Source organism: Trichomonas vaginalis, chromosome I, assembly GCF_026262505.1.
Source record: "Trichomonas vaginalis G3 chromosome I, whole genome shotgun sequence".
Classification (NCBI taxonomy): Eukaryota; Parabasalia; order Trichomonadida; family Trichomonadidae; genus Trichomonas; species Trichomonas vaginalis.
In genome coordinates, this window is record NC_067203.1 from 23,261,664 (window position 1) to 23,286,233 (window position 24,570).

The following is a 24,570-nucleotide window of genomic DNA, read 5'->3' on the forward strand; positions in this document are numbered from 1 at the left end:
AATCACCGTATAATTCTATAACATATAACAAACATAATGATATTTTCATTTCTCATAAGGATGATATTATGTCCTCTGCATAAACAACCTTTAAATCATGAATAATTCTTTATAATATAATTTTAACTCTTTAAGTAATTTTGCGAAGGTGTTTGTGCGTTCCATAAGATATATAATTGTAACACTATATTGTTTCTTTGATATATTATAACCTTGAGGCAAATTGTATTAAAATCTGTTCAAAGATCATTCTGCAACATTGTTACCAAGTGCAAATAGCAAATAACAAGAATTCATCAATAAAAATAGGAATTTTATCAAATTTAAGCTATTTTTATATGATAATATCTTTGTGGAGCTCAGATATATAAATTTTCGTAAAAATGCTCTAATAATGAAATTTAAATTATAACTGCGAGAGTCATAGATACTTAATGATAAGAAAATTGTGATTTTTCAACACTATGAATGAAAATAAACCTTCAGTTGTAAACAATAAGTATTTATTAATATATTAAACAATAAAGCGACTCACTTTAAAAATACATTGAGATTTTCAGCCCGTGAAACTCTCTCAATATCTTCAGGTTTGAATGGATAAAACAAATCAGCCGAATCATGGTAAAGCAGCTCCATAAGCTTGCGTAAAGATGCCTTAATAAGGCATTTCCTGGAATAGTCAGCTGATACAACTTTCGAAATTGAAAGTTTAATAACCTTCTTATCAAGGTAATTTTGGATTAACTGGCATATATCCTTATACAATGCGCAAAATGCTGGACATCCGCGGCAGTCTTCATAAGTTATTCTGATTGTTGGATCTTCAATACAAATATCTGGTTCATCTTTGCCTTTAATAATCCTTTCGCTTAATATAACTGTTGATGCATCAGTATTGAATACCTTGTAGAACTCTCTATCATTCTCAGAAGCGAGAATATATGAGTTTCCTTTGATTGAATCTGCTAAAATTTCGGAAAGAATGACAGATGACTTGGTTTTGACTTTTCCTTCTGTATTGTTTGCAAAAGCGAAGGCCGTTGTATCGAAATTATCATAAATATATAAAATTCTGTTATATCCGAACGCCTGAGCTAAGTTTGCAGGGAAATTAGCAACTTCTTGTATGTAACCTCTTGGATTTGACTTGTAATTGTTATAATGGTTCGATAATCTTGTTCCAACAACGGTAATATGATTAAATGGAAGATCTTTGTATTGTTGGAGTATTGGTGGGAAGGCAGGAAATACAGATTCTGATTGTGCTTTTGTTATCCATTGCTTGATTTGATCCAAAACTGGTTTGAATTGTGGTTTTGTTGCATTTAAAGCCTCAAAAGTTGCATCGCAAAGAATATCAAACAATTTATGGATATCACCAGAATATGGTTGATAATTCGACCAATTAACAATGATAGGAAGGATATTCTGGATTTCATTTGAAATTATTAACTTTTCTATGGTAAGAGAAGCAAGCATTGAGACAAGAGTTGTCTTTCCTGATCTTATAGGTCCTGTAACAGTTATATTTATATCTTCCGGCCTTTTTCCTTTTAATACATTCAAAGCATATTCCCAAGTCATTTTTCCGATATCATTATCATCTAATTGTAATGTAGGGCAAATAAAATGCTTAGACAGATATGTATCAAACAAATATTTCGCGTTTTGTTCGTTTAATTGTTTTAATGCCTCGGAACTTTCGAGCTGAGCTTTATGCTGAGGAGATAAGTTATTGTATAGTGATACTAATGAATTCCTAATTCCTTCTTTAACAGAAATGTTCCGAAAAGCTAAAGATTGTTGAATTTCTGCGTCGTCGCGTGGTGGTATAACATCTGGTTGCTTTGGTATAATGACTGGGCGTATTGATCGTCCAGTAGGCTGTCTAGACTTGTATTTTGGTTCTAACTCTGGATCAGGTAAAGGTTTTGTACAAGATATTAATAGCTTTTGTTTTGGTTGAATATCGTCAATGTTTGTAATAACATTTCCATCAGTATCAAAAACTTGTTGAGCATCTCTTGGTAAATCTAATGCATCTGTAGCGAGAGATAATAATTGGCTCTGTTTCTTAGGTAGAAAGATTTTCTTAGAAGGATCCTCTGGGAAATCGAATTTGTTGATGTAAACGATCTTTTTCTGTTTTGGCTGAGCATCATTACCGTTTTTCATTTCGTTTCTGAAGAAATTTCAAACGTGCACTTGAAAAAGTGACAATAATTTTTAGTCCATTATTCCTCCCTTTCAATGAATAAATATATACATGTTTAACTACTAACTTTGCAAAAAGTTCATTAGCATATAATATAATGAATATAATGTATACATTTCAAGGCTAACTTTAGAAATCGTGATTTTTTGAGTGACAATAATATATGTAACTATATAAAGTATTCAAATAATATATTATTGTGTATTCTGAAGTTATCAAAAATATTTCGCAATATCTTGCATAACATATTGTTTGGTACCATTTTTAATTGAATGAAACCTAGCAGTCATTCAATTTATTGTGTTAATAGTTCATAAATTTCGAGACAGTATTTCTGAAATAAGTCTTTTCCGGAAATAAGAGCCTTTGCAATTGTAAATAAATAAAAAAATAAGACGAACCACTCTTGAACCGTTTCAAATATGAAATTCTACATGACAGTCTTGTTTTGCTTATAAAAAGTAATATTTCTATTAATGCCATATTATCTAATTTCAAAGAATCAATTGATTTAGAGTGATTGGAAGAAAAATCATGAATAATATAAGTATCCGGATGACAATCCTATTGCTCTACACTTTCATATTGTTATAATGCCGTTTCTCATCAATGGATTTAATCAAAATTGATAAATTATATCAGAAACCTTTGCATTCACTGTTTTCCACATGTATAACATAGGATTTTTTTTCTTCTAATAAATTTAAGTGGTATTTTTTCTTCTAATATATTTAAGTGGTATTTATATGGTAAAATGCAAATGTGTCCTTTATAAAAAATTATTAATGTCCGACCAAGACGCTCATCCAAACAAATACAGCGAATTGCGAAGTAACTACAAATACTATATCGATATATGCAATACGTTATATCAGTTGAAAACCGAAAAAGAAGAAGATTTAAACTCGATTTTCAAAATGATCAAATCAGAATTGATTGATTCAAATGGGTATCCTCCTCAAAATATGATACGAGCTATTTTAAATCTTGTTCTGTATAATAATCGCTATGCCAAGTCATATTTATCTCTTGCTAAACAAATATCAGATGAATATCATGTCAAAGAGGTCAGCAACGTCATACTTATTTCAAACTTCCTATTTTATAAAGAATATGGAATTAAATTAGACAAATCTGATGACTTCGAAAAAGGTGATATTAAAAATCTGGATATTCATACAGAGAATACAATATACAAGGCAACTATGAATAACGACAAAGAAAATTTCATCATATTCACAGAAAGAGATGGATTTGATAAAGATCAAAAGCTTGAAAGCGATTTATATCCATATTCTAAGAAAGGATATTCATTACTTGAATTATGTTGTTACCATGGAGCAGTTGATTGTTTCAAGTTATTAAGATCGAAATTTAACTCAGAAATAACTAAAACATGTCTAGAATTTTCATTTTTAGGAGGAAATCCAGAGATCATGAGTGAATGTTTGAAATATCAAAAACCAGATGAAGAATGCATGGAATATGCAATTATTTCACACAACATTGATTTTGTCACATTCTTGATGAATGAATACAATATAGAGATCGATTTAGAATACTGTGGAATTTACAATAATCTTGAATCCTTTTTAGTTTATTTCGATCAAACTAATGATATAAACAAATGCTTTGTTTATTCTCCGATTTTTAATATTCCATCCTTTTTGGAATACTTCCTTTCACATGGTGCGAATATCAATGAAAAAGATGAAAATGGAGAAACTGCTCTTCATAAATCAGCATGGTATAATAGTAAAGAAGCTGCAGAAGTTCTTATTTCACATGGAGCGAATATCAATGAAAAAGATGAAAATGGAGAAACTGCTCTTCATAATGCAGCTCGGAATAATCATAAAGAAATTGCAGAAGTTCTCATTTCACATGGTGCGAATATCGACGAAAAAAATAAATATGGAGAAACCGCACTTCATAAATCAGCATGGTATAATAGTAAAGAAGCTGCTGAAATTCTCATTTCACATGGTGCGAATAACGATGAACAAGATGAAAATGGAGAAACTACACTTCATATTGCAGCAAATGAAAACCATACAGAAATTGCAGAAGTTCTCATTTCACATGGTGCAAATATCGATGAAAAAAAATTAATATGGAAAAACCGCACTTCATATTGCAGCAAATGAAAACCATACAGAAATTTCTGAAATTCTCCTTTCACATGGTGCAAATAATTGTTTTTCTGGTATTTACGAAGATGAGTTTTATTAGAAATAAAAAAAATAGTTAAGCTTTTCCACTTATTCTATACATAAAGCGATCTTTTCGCAACTCTCATTTTTTATGGCTATTCCATACTTTTTATTGCGTAATTCATATAATTAATTATATGAGTTGAATTTAAGGTAGACAAAATATTGTGAATTTTTTAAGGTTGCACTTACCACTTTATGACATTAGCTCAATTTTTTGACACTCAAGCTAAGTGATTAGAAAAAAAATTGATTGCTTCCTAAAACTGAAAATAAAAGTATCAATTGACCTTTTAATAGTAATTTAAGCAGTTTGTTTGGTGGCCATAGTATGTCAAATTAAGAACAAGGTGAATAGATATGAATTGGATCCAGATCCGGATTAAAAATTTTCCAAAAAAAGTGCTATTTACAACATTTTGAATGAAAATTTTAAATTTTTATTTTTTAATCATTTGTATAAAAATGGAAGAAGAACTTATACCAAACTTCGGTTACATTGCTGCACACATAAATGATTTCATTCAAGAGAATAAATTATTTAGTATTTTTGAAGTCAAGATATCAAAGAAATATTAAAAGAAGCAAAATTTAATTCATTTGATTTCATTTCTATTCTCAAACAGTCTTATCACGTGATTAGTGCAAAGAAATTCTATTTATGTACTCGAAATACAAACGTTTAAATAAGTAATTTTCAAGAAGCGATTTCAACTCTCAAGGCACTTAAAAAATACATGAAATTGCCGTTTTTAGATGGATTGATTAATTTTATGAATAAAATGAATGAAGAAGCTAATAGCTCAAACAACCTCATAAAAAATTTACGCCAGGATCTAAACAATGCTCGAAGTCTAAATCAGACATATGAGAATGAAATTCAATCTCATAGATCTCATTCTCTATTTATGAATAGAAATAAGAAAAAGTCAAAAGAAATCAAAGAAAAAGAAATCAAAGAAAAAGAAATCAAACCCATGGAAATAAATGAAGATCCTGAATCTAAAGAATTACTCAAAAAAATTGCTGCGTTTAATCATAATTATGATTTTAATGGTATCTACTCATTGCTTAATGAGCTTGCAGAAAAAGGAAATCATAAAATAATGTCCGTAGCCTGTAGATTTGGAATTTGTAAACCGCGTAACCAAAATCAGGATGTGCTTTGTGCCGCTTGCGAAAACGGAAATCTATTACTTGTTAAAACTTTAATTGAATGTGGATGTAACATTGAAGGGTCAAAGCATTTAAATCCTATTATTTGGGCGTCTGCAAAAGGTAAACTTGAGATTGTTAAATATTTAATCGCTGCCGGAGCAAATAAAAATGCAAATTGCTTTTATATTAATAATTTTCATAATGTATTCACCATTGCAGCTGCAAATGGACATCTTGAAGTTGTTAAATATCTTATCTCAATTGGGGTTAAAAAAGATGTGAAAACAATGTTCGGATACACTGCGCTAATGCTTGCATCACAGCAAAATCAACTCGAGATTGTTAAATATCTTGTTTCAATTGGGGCTGATCTAAAAGTTAAGGATCATAATGGGAATACAGCGGCACATTTTGCGACAGGAGAGTCTGCAGAGTATTTGTTATCTATAGGAATGATTTAATTAATTCAAAATAAACTGTTATATTTGTATTTTTATATATAGAGTCACTCGAAAATGGTGTTGAATGTGTGACAAAACCGTCGAAAGCACGCCAAATATGTCAAAGTATTAACATCTGATGGAATAATGATATACTGATTGATTGCAAAAAAATAAATGGGGATATTTTAAAGATTTCTTTAAAATTTACATCCTTCATGGCATTCTAACCATTTTCTGATATTCTCTCATAATATTATTTATCTTTGTTTTAATAGCAACAAAGTATATCAATCATTTTCCAACTAAAAATATAAACTTTTTGATATTTAAAATTGGGCTATAAAGCTAGAGTGTCAATAAAAATGATAAAAGCATTATAGTTTCAGAACTTCTGTTTCAATTCTTCATAAAAATTGTGAAGATTTTATGAAATACACTTAAGGCTGCACTTACTCCCATCTGACTTTAATTCAAATTTTTGACAACTGGTGTGAAGTGCCATTGAAAATTAACTTTAAACATCTGATTTGACGGCCGTGTCATAGGGGCGTAAGTGCACCCTTAAGGGTGCCCTTACCACTTTCTGACATTCTATGAAAAAATAAATATATCTTTATTTTAATAGCAGAAAAGTATAACGGCTATATTGGGTACTATGTAGTGATTTATATTTACTTTCTCCCGACCAAAAATATTAATTCTCGGACATACGATTATTTTTGATTCAAATGCTGTTCGGCATTAAAAGCAAAAATAATCATATACCCGAGAATTACACTTTTCCGATATTTTTGGGTCGCTTCGCGCCCCTGACAAAACGTCGGAAAAGTGTAAACTTTTGACCTTGGAAAATTGGGATAGAAAGCTTGTGTGTCAAAAAAATTGAGAGAATATTCGAAAGTGGTAAGTGCACCCTTAAATTGAAGATTATATTCAATTCAAAATAGTCAAATTTATAAACAAATAGATTTTGTCTTTTTATCAATAAATATAAACAAAAATAAAATAAAAAATAAAAAATGGTTATCTTAAAGATTTCTTTGAAGTAGCAGATTTCTTTTCATTTCCTTCTTGTATATTAGAGAAATCCAAAGAAGTTGGTGCCTTCATTGTTGCCATCTTTTTCACTTTCTTTGGCCTTGTTGTTTTCTGCGGAACATTTGTTGAAGGCGACTGATTCATATCCAGTGTTGTTGCGCCAGGAGCTTTCTTCTTCTTCAAAGATTTCCTTGGCGAACTTGTTTGTGGTCCATCAATTGTCTTTGCATTATTTGTCTCATTGGAAATCCTCCTCTTCTTTGTTCCCAATGATTTCTTCGTTGCTGGTGATGATTCATCAATTGTCGATGTCTTCAAAGATGTCTTCTTAGTTGTTCTCTTCTTTGTAGGGAGATTTCCTGATGGTGAACTAGATATTCCACCATCCATAGTCAATGCTGTTTTGGCTGCTCCTTTTCCTTTGGCTCTTCTCGTTGTCTTTGGCGATGGAGTTTGTGTTGTAAGTAGTTCCAAAGGTGCCAAACCGCTGTTATCCGTTGTTTTCGGACCTTGGCCTCTTCTTGTTGCGGGACGACGAGTTGTCTTAGGCTTGTTCGTGGTGAGAACAAGTTCTTCGATGGACATAAGTCCGTTGTCGACGCTTTTGGAGCGTTGGTTCCGTTTTGTCGTTGGTTTTGTACCTAATTTGGCCGTATCTGATAAATCTACGGATTTGCCGCCTCCGCCCCTTCTGCCTCTGGTCTTCTTCGATGGAGTAAGGCCTTCGTCGGCTGTAACGGCGCCTGGAGTTCCGGATTTCTTAGATTTCTTCGCAAGTTTGCCTCTGCGCTTCTTAGGAGTTGGATTAACTTCATCCAAAGTGTTTGTTTTGGTAGCTGGTTCAACGGTATTCGCACGTTTTTTGCCTTTTTTACATTTTTTGCCTGTTTTCTTGACAGCAGGCGTAGAATCGCCTCCAGCGTTGGCAGAGACTTCAACAGTGGCTGCGCGTTTACCTTTGCGACCTTTTCGGAGCGGTTTCTTCTTCATTGCGACTAATTCTTCAATTGAAGCAAGTTTTTCTTCTTGTGGTTCCTCTTTGATGGATACTTTGTCCAGTTCTGGTGCTGGAGGAAGATCTTGCTTCTGCGGACTTTCCTGGCTCAAATAAGGATCCATTGGAGGGTTTGTATTGGTTTGAGGGACATCTCCGATCTGTTTGGCATCAGCAATCATCGAATTGATGTTCGCTGATGAGGTTACGTTGTTGTTTGACTCAAATGCGTCAGGATTAAAGGCTTCAACGTCGTCAAAGCCTCCGAACGCGTTGTTTCCGCCTGAATTGTTCCTGTGGCGCATCTTTACAGCGTTCATGTTCTCTATAATGGCTGAATCGTCGTTTTGTTGCTTGAATACGTTGATTAAGGCTGAAGAAAGTGTCCATCCAGCAATGGAACTGAACTTGTAGCTGTTATCATCGAAGATTGCTCGGATATTGTTGCTGAATTGTCCGAAATTATCTGAGATGATATCAAGAATCTTTTCTAGAGCCTTGTCAAGGTCTTCAACCTCTGGGGCTGAGTATCTAGCATTGTTTGGCATATCGGAAATCTGGAACATGAACTTTTCAAGGGCAGGAAGAATATGAAATTCGATTCTTTCATCAAGAAAAGCGAATTCAGGCATCTTATCTTTCATAAGTTGGAATTTGGCCGTATTTGCTATCATACGAATCAATTTGTTCATTGTTTCTTGATGGGAAATATCCGTATTTTGGTCAAAACTGTAGGGATTGTCAAGAGCTTCGAGTAAATATAGTTCGAAGAACAATCTCGTGAGGTATCCCATTACAATCTTCTTCTCATTGAAGCAAACTGTTGCAAATGTTCTAATAACATTGGCAAGATGCGAAAATTGAGCAGAAACATGGGCGGCACTGGAAAGTATGTACTTGAATATCGTAGAAAATACCTTTTCGATTAGTTGTTTGTCCATTGTATCCGGATTAAAATCGATTTTTCCTTTTGAGTTGATATATCTAACGATTTTCGATATAACATGCTTGAAGTACTGTCTGCCTGTCTTTTGTATGACCTTCTTCGCGAGATAAGTGATTGCTGCGTCTTCATTCAACGGATTCTTTGGATCGACGTCTGGATTATCGAATTCATTAGCAGCTAACGACTTAAGGAATACGATGTAGTTGCCTGCATACGTAAATATCGTATAAAAAGCTTCTAACGCATCTTTTTGTTGTTTTATTGGTTTTCCAGGTGGAATCAGAGCTCTGAGAATGGATGCGTCAGGTGTAATGGTCGAACTGTAAAGGGCGATCTTCAGAGGCTTCGGATAAGGCAAATGTCCTTTACTCAAATAAAACGGGAATTCTGTCTGATGGGTCTTTCCTTTTGTACTGATGATTGCTTTCCAGAAGCCCAAGTGTTCCGAATCTTCTGGTTTGAAGCTGAGGACTTCAACATCCGTTGCGTCGTAACAAACGACCTTTCCGTCCTTCTCGTCAACGGTAATTGTAGCAATAAACTGTTTAGCTAACAATTTTAGGGTATTTTCAGGTGTAATTACATAGATGCAGATTCTAAAGTTGTTATCTAGGATCGCCCAGCATTTTGTTTGAGTTTGGTAAGTGCAATATGAAATAGCAATGACATGGTTGTTGTATTTGCAGAATTTTTGGCTCCAGAGCCTTGGAAAAATGAGTCGTGTCGCCCAATAAAGAAAATTATTGGGAGATTTGACTTTCTTTATAATGGAGAGCCATAAATGCGAAACCTCTTCGATTTTTGGTATTGGCTTTGGTATTATCGGAGGCCAGTTAAGAGCAATTCCAGTGCAAGTGATAATTGAAACATTGGAACGTGCTAATTCAATCATATTTTTGATCTTGTCGTGTGGTGGTTGGAATAGTGTTTGAGGAGTTAATTTGTCAAACTCTGTTATAAAAATTTTTACAAATTCATTGATTGGAATGGCTCCATCATGGCTGATTTCAGTGTATTTCTCTTTTTCTATGATAGGAGCAAATTCAGGAAGATACTCCTTGAAATCTACCACAGCCATACCATCAAACAACATTTGAACGCTTTTTTTTATTGAGGAGTTCTTAAAAATTTTTGACATCGAATATACAGGCTTACTTCTAATCTTGTTATAATAAAAATTATCGAAACAATAATGGAAAAAAAGAATTAGTCAAATTATGTCAATAATGGATAAATTAGTATCTATATTTGTCATTGTTTGCATACCTAGTGTATTGAGATTTGAATTTTATCTCAAAAAGTAGAAGACGCAGAAAGATCTTTATACGAAATTTGATATATTACATAGATTTCAATATACTTGAATAATGGAAATAAAAAGAGAAAAACGTTAAGATTCTCAATTGAAAACTTCCGAGAAAATTATAAATTATAAATCTGTTTGAATAAATTGTCTCAATAATTTTTATTCAATAATTTTTGAATTCAATAGTTATTTTTTTCTGAACTGAGTAAACCAGTCTTCTGAAAAGAGTAACTGTGGTTGAAAAGGCAGACTCGTGCTTATTTATGTGTTATTGGCGTTTTATTTCATATCGATCGATAGCTAAGGGAACTGTATTGATATTTGTAAATTGTTCTATCGTTCATATTGCCATTTTGGCTTATATGATTGTATTTTTACTATATATTGCGATATCTCGATCGAATGTCCATGTAATCAAATGCGTTGAAACGTATTTTAAAAATGTTTCCGTGAATTATAGAAAATTAAAAAGAATTTGAAAAGAATAACGGAAATATTTTAAATAAGAGTTTAATCCGAAATGTATCATAATTCATGCTGTTAGTTCCTAATCAAACACATCGTAATCGATCGAAATATAGACACTCTGACATAGGAAATTTTTCAAAAAAATTGGCAAAAATCTAATGTACAAATTTGGTAGATATTGAGGACTCGCAATAACTGAATACTAGATACAAATCTAATTAAACTTTGAATGCAGCCATTTCCGCTAGGAATTATAAACATTGTGTTAGTTTCCTGTTGAGAATTAGGAGAAGTCACTCAACTCAGGGTGCCCCATGGAGATTGAATGAAGGAGTAATAATGAAAATATAGATTATATTAGTTGAGCTTATATCATATGTGTGTGATAATGAGTGATTTATGATAAAGAATTCAATGTTATTATTACATATTAAGAAATTTAGCTATATTTGAATATGAATGAATTCCAAACGATTTGGTATTAGGGGATGCTTTCTATCAATGTCAAAACATAAAATTAAATTTAAAATGGAGAAATATAAGCCAGAATACTTGAATAGCTTGGTGAAATACCAAACAATGATATATAAAAATATGACTCTCCAATATAGAATGTTTCAAAGTAGGAAATGAGCTAAATAATTTGGTAAACTTTCCATGGGAAGGATTTGAAAGGATTTTGCTATAATAAGTGTATAGTATATGTGATGGGAAATTGATTAGAACATGAGTTTAAAAGATTAAACCTGGAAAAATAATTAGAATATATACTGAAATAAATGACATAATTTATATAAAAATAAAGGATTTAGCTAAAATATTTAAATAACACTCGATCCCAAAAATCAGAACGTAGTCAAAAGTTTCGAGAAATTTAATTTTTAATAAAATTTTCGAAATTTAATTTTTTCGAAAGTGTCAAATAACGTATTTTCTTTCAGAAATATTTTTCAAAATTTTCATGTTCTCCTTGATTATCAATGTACAATGAGTAATATTTTTTGGCGATGTCAGAAATTTTTTTGATTAGTTTACGATTTTATTTGAATAGTTTACGATTTTTTGCATAGATCAATTCCTAATATTATTATATATACATTTTAATTATTACAATTTTGGTCGCTTAAATTCAAAAACCATAAAGTTTTGAGAGTTGGAGTACTTCTGAATTAGCAAAATTTTGAAATAAAATTAAAAAGTGACATTATTTGTTACTCGAATTTTTCTGGGATCTATAAAAGATGGATTCAAAAGAATCGGCAGTAATTAGTCCTGCAAAATTCGAAAAATTGAAAGCTCTTGCCCATCTAGCATCAAGTCCTCAGCATAAAAGTAAAATCCCAATTCCAAAAAATAATAAGCAGAAACTTCCTCATTTAAATAAGAAAGTGGTAAAGAAGAGGAGTATAAATACTGAAAGGCCATCAAAAATTCCTCAATTTTCTCCAGATGCAAAAAAGAAACGTCAACAGAGCAGTCAACAGCAAGTTAAACCTCCAAATGTTGCGAATAAGGATTATACAAGTGAATTAAATGCAATTCGTGAGAGATCAATAATTTTGAGAAGTAAAATTGATATTCTTCGTGAAAAGCGGATCATGGAAGTTCGTAGTGCTCAACAAAACATGGAGCAAATAATGGATAATCAAACAGGAGATTATTACCAAGCTATGGCTAAAATCTTTTATAATTCAAAGCCAAATTAAGTGCTAATATGACATGATGAAATTTCATGAGTGTGCTATGATAAATCCATCCAAAAATTTATAATCCGGAAAGAAAACAAAAATTTTATTAATTTTTCTTTGTTTTTATTCTATCTGAATTATTGTAAATAGTTTCTATTTGTTTGTATTTTAATCTATTAAACTTTGGAAGTTATATCTCCGAAGATTTTTACAAAATGTTCCAATTTTTAATTTCAAGCTCAAATCGTTGAATTTGTACAATTTCAAAGAATTTGATTTATATTTAACCTATTTTATACCTTAAATTTTTTTATAAAAATAATATTTTTAATAACAACACTTGTAAATAAATCAAAACGACATATTACTATATAGTAAGTAGATCTATTATTATGGATACAATCTATGGGTATGATTGCGAAATTTTAATATTCTACTTTAAATTTTGCATCTTTGAATTTAATTCTTTGACCAATATAGCGCGTGTATCGGCAAGTTGTTGTGCAAGTTTGGTAACATTTAAGAGCCACTCGTTTTCACGAGTAGTTGGAATTCCATTGAAAGTTTTAAGAAATTCATCTTTGAGTGTTGAAGCTATGCTAACGTAGACATCGGCGGCTGGCTCTCTTTTTTCTTCTTTGGCTCTTCTGGTCCAATATTTTATGCAATTATCGAATACAAGCAATGTATCATTACGAAATTCATGGAGCGATTTAATTTTATGATCTAAAAGATTGGATTCTATCTCTGATAATGATAATTTCTTTTGAATGATAGTATCATAATCCGGAAGAACTGTAGTATCTATAGGAAGAATGAATGTTGAAGCAAGCTGATTTTCTTTAAGATTTGAAATGATTTGTCTGCATTTATCGCGTTGAAAATCATTCATTATTTAGATATTAAACAAAAAGTGACAAAATACCGATTATTGTAAATCAATTGATGTTGTGAATGAAAATCCCAACATGTCAATAGCGCTAAAAAGGCCAAAATCCTCACAAAACATCAATCCTAACCAAAACGAACTTGATTATAAGACAGTAACAGAAAAAATCAATGAATCATACAGCGAAATTGAACAAATTAAACCGATATTAGATTACATCCAAAGACATCCGATTTTCACAATGGCCGATATTAAAAATGAGATCGGGGGTGAACTTGGGAAGATTAGAATTGCTATAAATGTTCTTCTCTACTTTAATTTTCTTACTAAAAGCGGAGACAGGCCCAAAAAGTACTTTTGGTGTAATCAAACGCCAAGAGTTGTTCCAATTAATATCCCCTCTTTGTTCTCTGACGAAGATGCTTATGATTCTCTTATTATTGATTGATTTTTACGAAAATTATTTCATTTTTATAAGACTAAAGTACTTTTTATGCGTTTGATAACTTATCTTTTTTATAAACTCTTATTAAAAACGATATTTCCATACATTTACAATGGTAATTGAAAAATCAAAGAATTTCCATTGACTATTCAATACAATCAATGAGAATATCTTAGTTATTCGAAAAGGAATTTTTGAAAAAAGTGACATTTCTGATTTTCGAACTAAAATCCTTAGAACTGGGCTTATCCATAGAAAGAAAATTGTTTTAATTAGTCCTATCTTATTTGTTCATGAATCTCTTATATTTCATACTAGTTAAGTTAGCATATAACACGTTTTAAACTATAATTTTAAACAAAATCGAAAATTATGAAAACAAATACAATACAAATTTAAATTTCTTACAACGTAGAATTATAAGAAATCTAATGGTACAATTTTATTCCTCATTGACCACATGTTCCAAGTATATTCAGCAATCATATAGGACAGATGACTTAAGCCTTTTTTTTTTAATTTATGTATCACACAACTAGTGAGAGTGTTAATTCTGTTTCTGCTTGTTTCTCCTCGATATCATCTTGTTCCTTGCGTACAGATAAAAGAAATACGATATAAAGAGGAATAATATTCAATATAAAGCCCCAAAAACATTGATAAAACCAAAAAATATAGAAATAAGGATTTTTGAGTTCAGGAAAGCTTGAGTATATTTCATTTTCATTTAATCTCAAAATAGTATATCGTAGCCAATAGACAGATCCATAATAAAAGCTTTTTTGAATAACATCCAAAAAAATAAAGAATGGGAATATAAACAAAGCTATCTTCAGTTTTAATCTTCTGGATTTTAGGAGATAAGTTTGTATATCCGAGAAAATAAATGTGAAACATAGCATTACATATTCAATTGCATACACCGCATGTTTGACAAAAAATTTATAATATAAAAATGCGTCAGTCAGATTATAGTACCATTCATATTTGCTTTGAAAATCGAAGAAGGCAAAAATATATGAAACAAAAGCATATAATCCCAAAATGGAAATAAGAACATTTGATACATAGTATGGTATTTTGGCTGCTTTAAAACCAAATAATATCAGGATCTTAACAATTTCGTTAAAATAGATAAGAATGGGAAAAAGTTCAATATTACTGATTATTTCTTTTAACTGATATGCTTGTGAACTCCCATAATCTGTAAAAATATGCAGATTTGAAATATAAGAAAAGGCATTGATAATTAAATTCAATTGTATCATTATGCAAAAGATTATTCTTTTTTCATGCCTTGCACCACCAAGTATTCCCATCTGCCTGATTAATTTGACACAAATATAGGTTAAGATCAATGAAAAAATGATTAATATTAAAAACAATATGTAATTCATTGGTAATTTGCACTCGGGATAAGTAGATAAATAGCAGTTTGTCCGGAGGATTCCTGAAAAAAACAAATTAAATGAAACCATTAAAGCTTAAGTCCAATCTCTCAAGAAAAAATAAATTAGCCGATTAAAACCGTAAATTAATTGGTTGTAGAATTTTTTCTGGAAATATATCAAACACATATTGTCTCTTTAAAACGAGATTTTCAATATAAATTTTAATTGAATGGGATCTGCTTTTCATAGAAAAAAAAATGCTTCTATATCTATTCTCACTCACTCGTGCAGCTGAGATTGATGCCCAGTCAATCACTGAAATTTATAATGAAGTCCTTCAGCTCAGAAAAGAAGTCCGAGAGCTCAAAGCTCTCATTAAAACCAAACAAACAAATGCTTTAAGTCCCGATCGTCGTGGAAGCTTTAGATACTCTCGGAACGATGAACTTCCTTCAAACGTTATAAGCCCCGATCGTCTTAGTAGCTTTAGATACTCTCGGAACGATGAACTTCCTTCAAACGTTATAAGCCCCGATCGTCATAGCAGCTTTTCATACTCTCGGAACGATGAACTTCCTTCGGACGTTATAAACCCCGAACGTCGTAAAATTGTTTCATTAAATCTTGAAAGCAATAAAAAATGCAAAGGTAAAGAAATACTCCCTGGAGATAGATGTCCTAATCCTTAAATTTAAACCTATTTTGTTTTCGGAGTAAATAATCTTCATAGGTTTCAAAAAGTTTCGTATTTTAAGGGTGCACACGAGAGGATCATGTAAACTTCAGAATTTAGAACCTTATTTCTAGGCATTATCTTGGCTACCTATAGGGTTGTTAGATTCCCGACGATAGGTGTCTTGGAAGATTTGCCTGGTGTCATCATAGTGTCTTTAAATCAAAAATTTTATTTTGGAGTTAGTTTTATTGATTTTTCAATAAAAAACATTTCTAAAACAAGAAAATAAAACGATAAAATATTTATATTTTATATAAGGATCTTATATATTTAAAATAAATATCATTTTATTTTTTTCATTGGTGTCTGTCAAACCATAATATACTATTCAACAATTCAATGTGTCTTGCGGTTTCAAAAGACGCCTTCAAATTGAACGATAGCACAGACACTATTGAATTTTACCAATTGTATTTAGTTTTTACCCTTTTTATTTTTAAGAATTAATGACTGAAACAGCCGTTTTGCTATGACCTCAATCACTTTTATTTATTATTTTAAATATTATTTAATTTTATTATTTGAATAGGCCAACTTATATTTGAGAAGCTCAATTTGAGACCACTGAATACATTGAAATATCATAAATATTGAAATATTAAAAAGTGTATTTCAAAATATTGAAATTATAAAAATTTATAATACTGAAATTGAGACAAATTAATAAATTCAATGTGTTTTTTTTTTGAAATAACTCTCAAATATTATTTTTTTGTTTATTTAATGATGAATAAATATGATTGCTTTAGTCAATCATAAAAACTAATTTAAGTTTAAAATAATGAAAGGATAATTTGATCGTTTTTTAAAATACAATTATTTTTGATGATTTGCAAGAATCTTTGAAAAGAATATAATATAGGTTCTATTTTTGTAAAATTTATCCAAATCATGTATTACATAAATTACGATTAAAACGATGAAAGAACCAAAAAGTGTGTTTTGTGTTTTGTTGTTGCGTGTTGGATGCGGGATCCTGTTATTTCCGAAATCGACAAAAAATTTGGAAATTTAATTTCCGAAATCGAAATTATATTAATGATTTTAATATTCTTATATCAAAAGGATTAAAGTTCATTAAGAGAAAAACAATTCTTCTTCTTCAATCTATTGGCGCATTTATTTCTACACGCCAATAAGGAAGGGAAAATTATAAGACACCATGGTGTCTTCACAACGCTAATTTTTGATATTTTTAACAACCCTAGCTACCTATTTAGGCTCGAAAAGCAAAAAATATCAAAAAATACAACTTGAGTCCATTATGACCCTTTCATGGAGGTAGTTTTTATCCGCTAGTATTTTCCCTTTGAATCTCTTTACAATTCGAAATCAAATTCAAATCTCAGTAGAAGAAAGGAAGAATCGACTTACTACGGTTGTAATACGAATAAATACATATATTTAATTATTTTTATTTACATAATAATTGTTTGAAGCTCATATTCCAACAAATTTTTAAATAAAAACATTAAAATGTTGAAAATGTTCATATATTTTAATAGGTTTTTGGCACTTTATTGAGGAATTACTACATACATAGTCGAACTGAACTTGATATTTTGAAATTTAAATTATTTATCAAAATTAAAATTTAACTTGAAATTTATAATTATTTAGTCATATTTTGCATAATTCTAAGTAGATTTTGTAAAAAATCAAGAAAGAAAAATTTTAACGTGCTTTATTTTTTCTTTTTTATAATAATACATATTATTATATAATTAACATATTCATAATGTTTCACCCTTTCAAAAATATAATCCTCCTCCTCTCAAATAAACGTACATACGGGTGGCCTCTTTTTTCAAAAAATTAAAATTTGAAATTTTGGGCTCAAATATTAGAGATTTTTTCAACCTTCAACGATATATGTTGTCTATATCAGACCTCCTTTCTTTTTGATACTTAACATTGTTCCTAAATCTTAGCCGTTAAGGCTGTTCTGAAAATATTTTTTTTTTCGAAAAAATTCGAAAAAAATTCTTAAAATTCAAAAATCCCTTAATTCCTGAGGATTTTGGAAAAAAGTTTTTACATGAACATGTGTATATTATATGAAGTATATTGATAAGGTAAAAATCAAATTTTATTGCATATTCATCGAGAAAATAAACTAACGAATCCCTCAAAATTGAGAGGGTAATCCTCCTCCTCTCAAATAAACGTACATACGGGTGCACCCTTAAAAGAATTTATATATGAGTCAATTGTACACTTATAACTTTTTGACACACTCTCAATTTTTCTGTTAAAGATTTTAATTTCTGTGCATATTCACGCCTGTATTCCACTTTTTGACAGTTTTTCATATAGTAGTAAGTAAACTGGTGTATGCCTGAATGAACGGGGTCCTGCTTAAACTGTGGTGTAAAATGAATTCACTATGTCACTGAAGCCAAATGAGAAGTGTCAAATAAAATAAAAGCCACTTTCACTCATTGCAATTATGAAATACCAGACAAACATGCTGGTGATTTGAATACAAATTTTTAATTAATTTTGAAGATATAAAGCATTTTGTATATTTGGAGGTTGTATCATAAAGGGTACTGAATTGACGAATCACAAATTCTTTTTGACAATTTTCGTTCCCCGTACCTGAAAAATAATTTTGTTTTTATCCTCAATCATTCCCAAAACGAAATCCCTAATTGAGGATATGAATACTTATGTTAAGGGTATGGTCCATTTTGAAAGTGCCAACAGATAATACATTAACTTTAGTATGGTTACAGAGCTTATTTTCATTATCAAAACTTAAAAATTTTGGTGGGCTATATCCTTCAGGATTTTGTCCACATATCAATAGCAGCTGTTTGAATGTAATCGAAATTTAGATAAAACTGAAAAAAAAGATATTAAAAATGAATTTCTAATTATAGAATATCAATTTGTATCATTTATGCAGATATTCATCAATTTTTTTCATTTTTCATTCCGTTTGCGTTATCAATTTTATGAGTTCGAGTAGAAGAGCGCCTAGAACCGTCCAAGTTGACGGTTTCACGATCTTCCTTGGGCCTCAAAAGTCATGCCCTCCGTATATTAAGCCATGGATAAAGCAATTTTGCAGTCAACCTGTTAATAATTGGTTTGTTGAGATAGATCCTACTTGGGCAGCCGATTGGTTTAATCAATATGGTATAAAGGAGTTATTTGAAGACTTTGATGATGCAATTGAATTAATTACAGACAATAAAGGCAAAGAATGGGCAAGTTATAACGAAGAAGATGCGATTGCAATCAATCAACAGGCTCTCAGAATCTATGGTATGCTTCATGCTAGATGGATTTCACAACCAAAAGGCATGGAACTTATGAAACAGAAATATGATCAAGAAATATTCGGAAAATGCCCAAGAATGGGGTGCAATGACACGCCATTATTACCTATGGGAACGACATTTACATTACGTCGTCACTCTGTTAAATTATTTTGTCCATGTTGCCGAGATATTTACAAAGCGCCAACGTACCCTGTTATAGACGGTGCATATTTTGGACCAGCATTCCCTCATATGTTTTTAAGTGAATATACAAAATGCGATAAAACAAATAATTTCAAGCCTTTTATACAAAAAGCTTTCGGTTTTACTATTAGGCGTCCACCTAAATCAAAACCATTACCGCATCTTTCTAATATTCAAGAAGTTGATATATTAGAAACCCCTGAAGATGAAGAAGAATAAATGTATATTTTTTTGTTTTAATAATTAGATGAATGTTTAATTTTTGACTAATTTCCTACTAGTAGCATCTAGGATTTTATTATTCTAAAGCATTTTTAGTACAAAATAAAAATAAAAAAAAATTGAATTTCAAAATATGATTGTCAAACAATGAAAAATTCAAGTTTGGAGTAGAATTAATAGTTTCTTTGATGGGTCTGAATTTGTATTTTTAAAAAATATAAGCATAATTTTTGGAGAAGTAAAATCACAGTGGAATATGTACGTTGATTAGATGTTATGCTACCTTGTTCAACAAAAGTTGCTTTCACAGTTGCTACAGATAATATTAACAATATACATTATGAATCTTAAGGCTTAATGTTCATATAATGAAAATTTTTAGCTAATGGGGATGTATGGTATCAATTCAAATGGTTTTGAAACAGTTTAAAGAAAGAATTATTAAGATGAATTGAAAAAAAAATCATAATTATATAAAAATACATATTTATTAAACAACACACTAGCTTATTCAATGATGAAAGCCTTGTTATCTGTTGGGAAGAAGAAAGCAGCTGCATCTTTTGCAATTTTCGGAGCAGTTTTCGAATCACAGACGTGATTAAGTGTATTCAGTTCCCATCCTTTGTCTCCCTTCTCAAGATAAGCTACCAAGCAGCCGGAACAATCCGAATTTGGAATTGAAAATGAAAAACTGTCATTTCCATCAACAATTTTCAGTCTACTGCCAAAAGTGTCTTTTAGACTGCCAGTTTGCATTGAAATTGCGAAAACTAAATAAGATGCTGAATTTGACAGTCTACTGAGGTCAATTGACAATACGGAGCATGGGAATAGAGGTAAATTGTTTGTTTCGAAGCTTCCCCATTGCACTCTTTGATTGAAAAACAAAGTATCCGAAATTGAACCTGTATTTTTAATACAAGTAGCAGAAACATCAATGATTCCATTTCCTACAGTATATAGATATGCTTTTATCTGGTTTTGTTTGATTAGAACCGGTTTATCTGTTGTTATCTTATTTTGTGTATATTTCATGTACTTTTGATCGTATAACTCTCCAATCTTTTCATATGGAGACAATATATCAAATGTTATTGATAATGGTGCAATAACAATTCCTTTTTCTTGATCCATTTTAATATTCAAAGGAACAACAGTTTTATTTGCAATAATATCAACTGTTGCAGCATAGATTAAGTCAAATGATGATTCCGAAGTAGAATAAATTGAAAGTATCACTGATTCATTCGTGCAAGTTGAAAAAAGTAAATTAAGATCATTCCAGATACAAAATGTAGATGATACATCAAGAACTACTGAATTAAAAATAAATATATCGTATTTATTTTGGAAAAATGACGAATTGAAAAGAGAATTTTGCATTATCGAAGAAATATCTGCATATTCGTAAGTATTTGATCTATGAGAAATGCTTAAATTTAATTTTTGTTGAGATACAGTTGTAATAATTAGCTTTTCTGGACTTTTCGAAAATTCAATTTTTTCATTTTGTTCAAATTTGTATGTAGGTTGCAAAATCTTGAATTTCATTGATATGTCATTTTGATAATTAAGTGTTATTGCAGTATTTAATTGAATTTTTTCAAGATCAAAATCGAATTTTGCGAATAATTTCTCTCCTTCAATTGGAGCTAGTCTATATAAGTTTACATTGACTTTTAGTGTTGAAGGTACTTGAATTTTAATTGTTTCGTTAATTTGAATTTGTTTGGAATTTTTATATTGTTTTGAAGACCATAATAGCTTCCTATATGGTTTATTACATAATATTTTGATAACTATGGTGTCCTGGACCGTGTCAATTCTATTCTCAATTGTCTGTAACTCAATAGGAAACTCAAGCATTTCAAAGAAAAATTGAAATGATATCATGTGTTATAAGCAATTATCATACGTACAGAAAAATAATTGATATTTCATCGATAATGGGTGTGTGTATGCAATTTTGTTTAATATATTTTCATCAGTCATCAAATCATACGGAAGATTCATGTCGATAAACTTTTCTTACTCAATAGAATTTATTTTGAACCTTTAAGATATATCAATGGATAGTAAAATTCTCATTGCGTGATAAATTAGCTTTCTCATCAAAAGAATCTCTCAATAAATGAATCCATATCATATCTCTAAAAATAGAGAGGATACATTGAGAAAAGATATATTTATTTGTCCTTTAATTTTTTTATATTTTATGAAATCCTTTGAATGTGTTGAAAAAGTGTTGGCCCAAAGTGGAAATAGAAAGAGATGAATACACATCATATTTCTAACAACAATAGTTATAAAAAAATTATTTTATTCTATTTCATGAAGAAATTTGATTAAACAGGATGAATTCTAATAAAAAAGATGTTTTAGTCTTTTATCAATATTGGAAAATAAAATATTAAAAATATATTATAACAAAACTAAAAATGGCCAAGTCCAATGTTTACCATGGTTCATCTTGGACATTCCTAGAAACAGTAGAATGCGTGTCTGTAACATTGCTTCCTTTCAAGATATCTCTAACTTCGTCCAATTCTTCTGTTGTTGGAGCATCAACAGGTTCGTCGTGGATTTGCTGGTTTCCACCTCTTGGACCACGTCCGTCGAAGTTCTGTCGCCTGTCAGAATAATTTCTTCTGTCATTTTGGTTTCCGTGGTTGTTTCTATCGTTGTTGTAGCCTCTATTGTCATTGGAGTTGCCGTAGCCGTTTCTATCATTGCCGTAACCACCGCGATCGTTGAAGTTTCCATTTCCATTGAAATTATCGTTTCTTCTACCTTTGTCGTTTGGATCATTCCTTGGGCCGTTTGGTCCGTTGTATCCGCCACCGTTTGGACCGTTGAATCCGCCGTTCGGGCCTCCTCTTGGGCCATTATAGTTATTATCGTTGTAGCCGCCGTTTGGACTGTAGTTTCCTGGGCCACCACGTGGTCCATTATCATTGTAGCCACTATTTGGACCGTTTGGACCACCGTAGCCTGGTCCTCCTCTTGGGCCGTTGTAATTATTATCATTATAGCCTCCATTTGGTCCATAATTTCCTGGGCCGCCACGAGGACCATTGTAGCCTCGTCCGCCTTGGTTATAGTTATCACCGGGGTATCTTCCTCCCTGGTTGTAGTTTCTATTTGGTCCATTTGGTCCATTGAAGCGGCCACCCTGGTTGTAATTGCCTTGGTTTCCATTGGGTCCGTTGAAATTGCCATTATGTCCATCGTTATAGCGATTTCCTTGATTATAATTATCGTACTTATTGCCATTCTGATTATAATCTTGGTACCCTCCAGGTCCGTCGTTGCGTCCGTTGTAAGATCTGTCGTTATAAGACATTTAAATGGAATATATCGATGTCACTTTTATCTTTCACATGATGTGAGGAAGTTCCTCGATGAAAACACATGCATGAGATTTTCTACGAATATAACATTTTACATGTATGATGCTGATACTCTCTTGTGAGTCAAGTATAAAAATGCTCAAATTTTATAAAGATTTGGTTTAGCTTATTCAATATCCATAAAAATATATCATGATTCTCGATCATTTTATCTGATTTAGGTAGAAAATATCATCATTATGGAAGATATTCAAAAATGAGATATTTTATCAAAAAAAATCTTGTGAAATATTTGGATCCAAAGTCTGTTTAGATTATTTATAATACAATTTTTTGATAAAATGAGGAAAAATAATTGATGAGAATTAATGAAGAGATATCGGTGATTGTTACTATGTAAAAAGTTCTTGTGTGTAACTTTTAGAGGTATTCGGCATATTCTCATACAAATTTAATACATTTCTATTTGGGAATTGATAAAAATGAAAAGAGCCTGGTTGAGAAATACAAACAATTTTTATTCGCCAAAATAGATACATGTAAACAAAAAAAATCTCAATATTAAAATTATAATTTTTGTTCACTTATTTGTATGTAAGGTTGATAACTAAAACTGAAACGTTATCTTGTGTACTACGACTAACTGCTGTATCTTTAATCTTTCTTGCTGATTCTGCTGTATTATTTGAATTTCTAACTATTCTTGCCGCTTCTTCGTCGGTCATTACATCCCAGACTCCATCACATGCGATAATAAGCTGCATCCCGTCTTTCCTTTTAAGACGATTTAATGTAGGTTCGCGAATCAAGAAATCATTAAGCTCTCCATCACCTATGGCTCTTGTCAGAGCTAACATTCCACAAACGCGACCTCCAAAAACCGCAGCTCCAAGCCTGACCACTTTTGCAACTTCATCTGGATCAGTTGCCTTATGATCGTAGGATAATCTAGTTGTCTGGTCTCCATTAACTAAAACGATGCGAGTATCTCCTAAGTTTGCTGTGTAAATGATGTCTTTTATGATAATAGCTACGGCAAGTGTACAACCTTGGTCAGGCCATCTCTTTACTGCTACACTATTTATTTCAAGGATTGTTTCTTTAATAACCGTTTCGACATTAGCAGAAGTATGAAATTTGTTAGCAAAAACCCTATGAAAATTATTTGCACAGTATAATGCAACATCAACGCCTCCATGCCCATCGAATACACCATAGTATGATGTTCCTGGACCTGCAAAATCTCCAACAACAACTGCTGTATCTTCCATTGTTGGTCTGACGCCAATTGTATTTGAATGTCCGCATGAAAAAGCTTGTCTGCCTAATACTATGAATGTTGGATCTTTCGGAGGAGCTCCGAGTGTTTTGGAAAACATAGTTTTTTAATTATGACGGTTTTCCCTTCATGGATTAGTCTATAATATCTTAATATAATAACGAAATACATCTTACCAAAATGTTTTTCTTGTTCTGATGTAATTTTAAAAATCTCTTTCTTGTCTTGAGTTACCAAAAGAGATTTTTTAACTCTCTTAATAAAATATAGGGATTCAGCTTAATCATAACATATGTATATCCTTAGCTGAATA

The 24,570-nt window shown here is 31.1% G+C and overlaps 11 protein-coding genes across 11 annotated transcripts, besides 4 other annotated features; 5 read left to right on the top strand and 6 right to left on the bottom strand.

Annotated features, from left to right (window-relative positions):
* Nucleotides 1–516: 516 nt before the first annotated feature.
* Nucleotides 517–2,224, bottom strand: TVAGG3_1036330 (P-loop containing nucleoside triphosphate hydrolases family; the record flags this gene model as incomplete). Its single annotated transcript, XM_001580317.1, has 1 exon — nt 532–2,175. One exon carries the CDS (start codon nt 2,173–2,175, stop codon nt 532–534), a length of 1,644 nt encoding a protein of 547 aa, XP_001580367.1.
* A 427-nt stretch (nt 2,225–2,651) lies between these two features.
* TVAGG3_1036340 (protein ubiquitination) lies at nt 2,652–4,470 on the top strand (the record flags this gene model as incomplete). Its single annotated transcript, XM_001580316.1, has 1 exon — nt 3,001–4,362. The coding sequence occupies one exon, from the start codon at nt 3,001–3,003 to the stop codon at nt 4,360–4,362; it is 1,362 nt and encodes a 453-aa protein (XP_001580366.1).
* A 134-nt stretch (nt 4,471–4,604) lies between these two features.
* Nucleotides 4,605–4,634: a mobile genetic element.
* Nucleotides 4,635–5,165: 531 nt separating this feature from the next.
* Nucleotides 5,166–6,101, top strand: TVAGG3_1036360 (EP4 subtype prostaglandin E2 receptor binding; the record flags this gene model as incomplete). Its single annotated transcript, XM_001580315.2, has 1 exon — nt 5,166–6,047. The coding sequence occupies one exon, from the start codon at nt 5,166–5,168 to the stop codon at nt 6,045–6,047; it is 882 nt and encodes a 293-aa protein (XP_001580365.1).
* A 365-nt stretch (nt 6,102–6,466) lies between these two features.
* Nucleotides 6,467–6,622: a mobile genetic element.
* A 293-nt stretch (nt 6,623–6,915) lies between these two features.
* Nucleotides 6,916–6,948: a mobile genetic element.
* A 55-nt stretch (nt 6,949–7,003) lies between these two features.
* TVAGG3_1036390 (GTPase activation domain, GAP family) lies at nt 7,004–10,105 on the bottom strand (the record flags this gene model as incomplete). The annotated part of the gene is made up of 1 exon (XM_001580314.1): nt 7,053–10,085. The coding sequence occupies one exon, from the start codon at nt 10,083–10,085 to the stop codon at nt 7,053–7,055; it is 3,033 nt and encodes a 1,010-aa protein (XP_001580364.1).
* A 1,879-nt stretch (nt 10,106–11,984) lies between these two features.
* Nucleotides 11,985–12,558, top strand: TVAGG3_1036400 (uncharacterized protein; the record flags this gene model as incomplete). Its single annotated transcript, XM_001580313.1, has 1 exon — nt 12,023–12,487. One exon carries the CDS (start codon nt 12,023–12,025, stop codon nt 12,485–12,487), a length of 465 nt encoding a protein of 154 aa, XP_001580363.1.
* Nucleotides 12,559–12,819: 261 nt separating this feature from the next.
* On the bottom strand, nt 12,820–13,364 carry TVAGG3_1036410 (bromodomain family; the record flags this gene model as incomplete). Its single annotated transcript, XM_001580312.1, has 1 exon — nt 12,903–13,361. The coding sequence occupies one exon, from the start codon at nt 13,359–13,361 to the stop codon at nt 12,903–12,905; it is 459 nt and encodes a 152-aa protein (XP_001580362.1).
* Nucleotides 13,365–15,444: 2,080 nt separating this feature from the next.
* Nucleotides 15,445–16,051, top strand: TVAGG3_1036420 (uncharacterized protein; the record flags this gene model as incomplete). Its single annotated transcript, XM_001580311.2, has 1 exon — nt 15,452–15,883. One exon carries the CDS (start codon nt 15,452–15,454, stop codon nt 15,881–15,883), a length of 432 nt encoding a protein of 143 aa, XP_001580361.1.
* A 1,086-nt stretch (nt 16,052–17,137) lies between these two features.
* Nucleotides 17,138–18,115: a mobile genetic element.
* A 651-nt stretch (nt 18,116–18,766) lies between these two features.
* Nucleotides 18,767–19,717, top strand: TVAGG3_1036440 (protein kinase regulator protein; the record flags this gene model as incomplete). The annotated part of the gene is made up of 1 exon (XM_001580310.1): nt 18,891–19,622. One exon carries the CDS (start codon nt 18,891–18,893, stop codon nt 19,620–19,622), a length of 732 nt encoding a protein of 243 aa, XP_001580360.1.
* A 139-nt stretch (nt 19,718–19,856) lies between these two features.
* Nucleotides 19,857–21,494, bottom strand: TVAGG3_1036450 (sav2460 like domains domain-containing protein; the record flags this gene model as incomplete). The annotated part of the gene is made up of 1 exon (XM_001580309.1): nt 20,133–21,494. The coding sequence occupies one exon, from the start codon at nt 21,492–21,494 to the stop codon at nt 20,133–20,135; it is 1,362 nt and encodes a 453-aa protein (XP_001580359.1).
* A 589-nt stretch (nt 21,495–22,083) lies between these two features.
* On the bottom strand, nt 22,084–22,971 carry TVAGG3_1036460 (uncharacterized protein; the record flags this gene model as incomplete). Its single annotated transcript, XM_001580308.1, has 1 exon — nt 22,084–22,971. The coding sequence occupies one exon, from the start codon at nt 22,969–22,971 to the stop codon at nt 22,084–22,086; it is 888 nt and encodes a 295-aa protein (XP_001580358.1).
* Nucleotides 22,972–23,562: 591 nt separating this feature from the next.
* Nucleotides 23,563–24,357, bottom strand: TVAGG3_1036470 (protein serine/threonine phosphatase protein; the record flags this gene model as incomplete). The annotated part of the gene is made up of 1 exon (XM_001580307.1): nt 23,563–24,357. One exon carries the CDS (start codon nt 24,355–24,357, stop codon nt 23,563–23,565), a length of 795 nt encoding a protein of 264 aa, XP_001580357.1.
* Nucleotides 24,358–24,570: the final 213 nt, after the last annotated feature.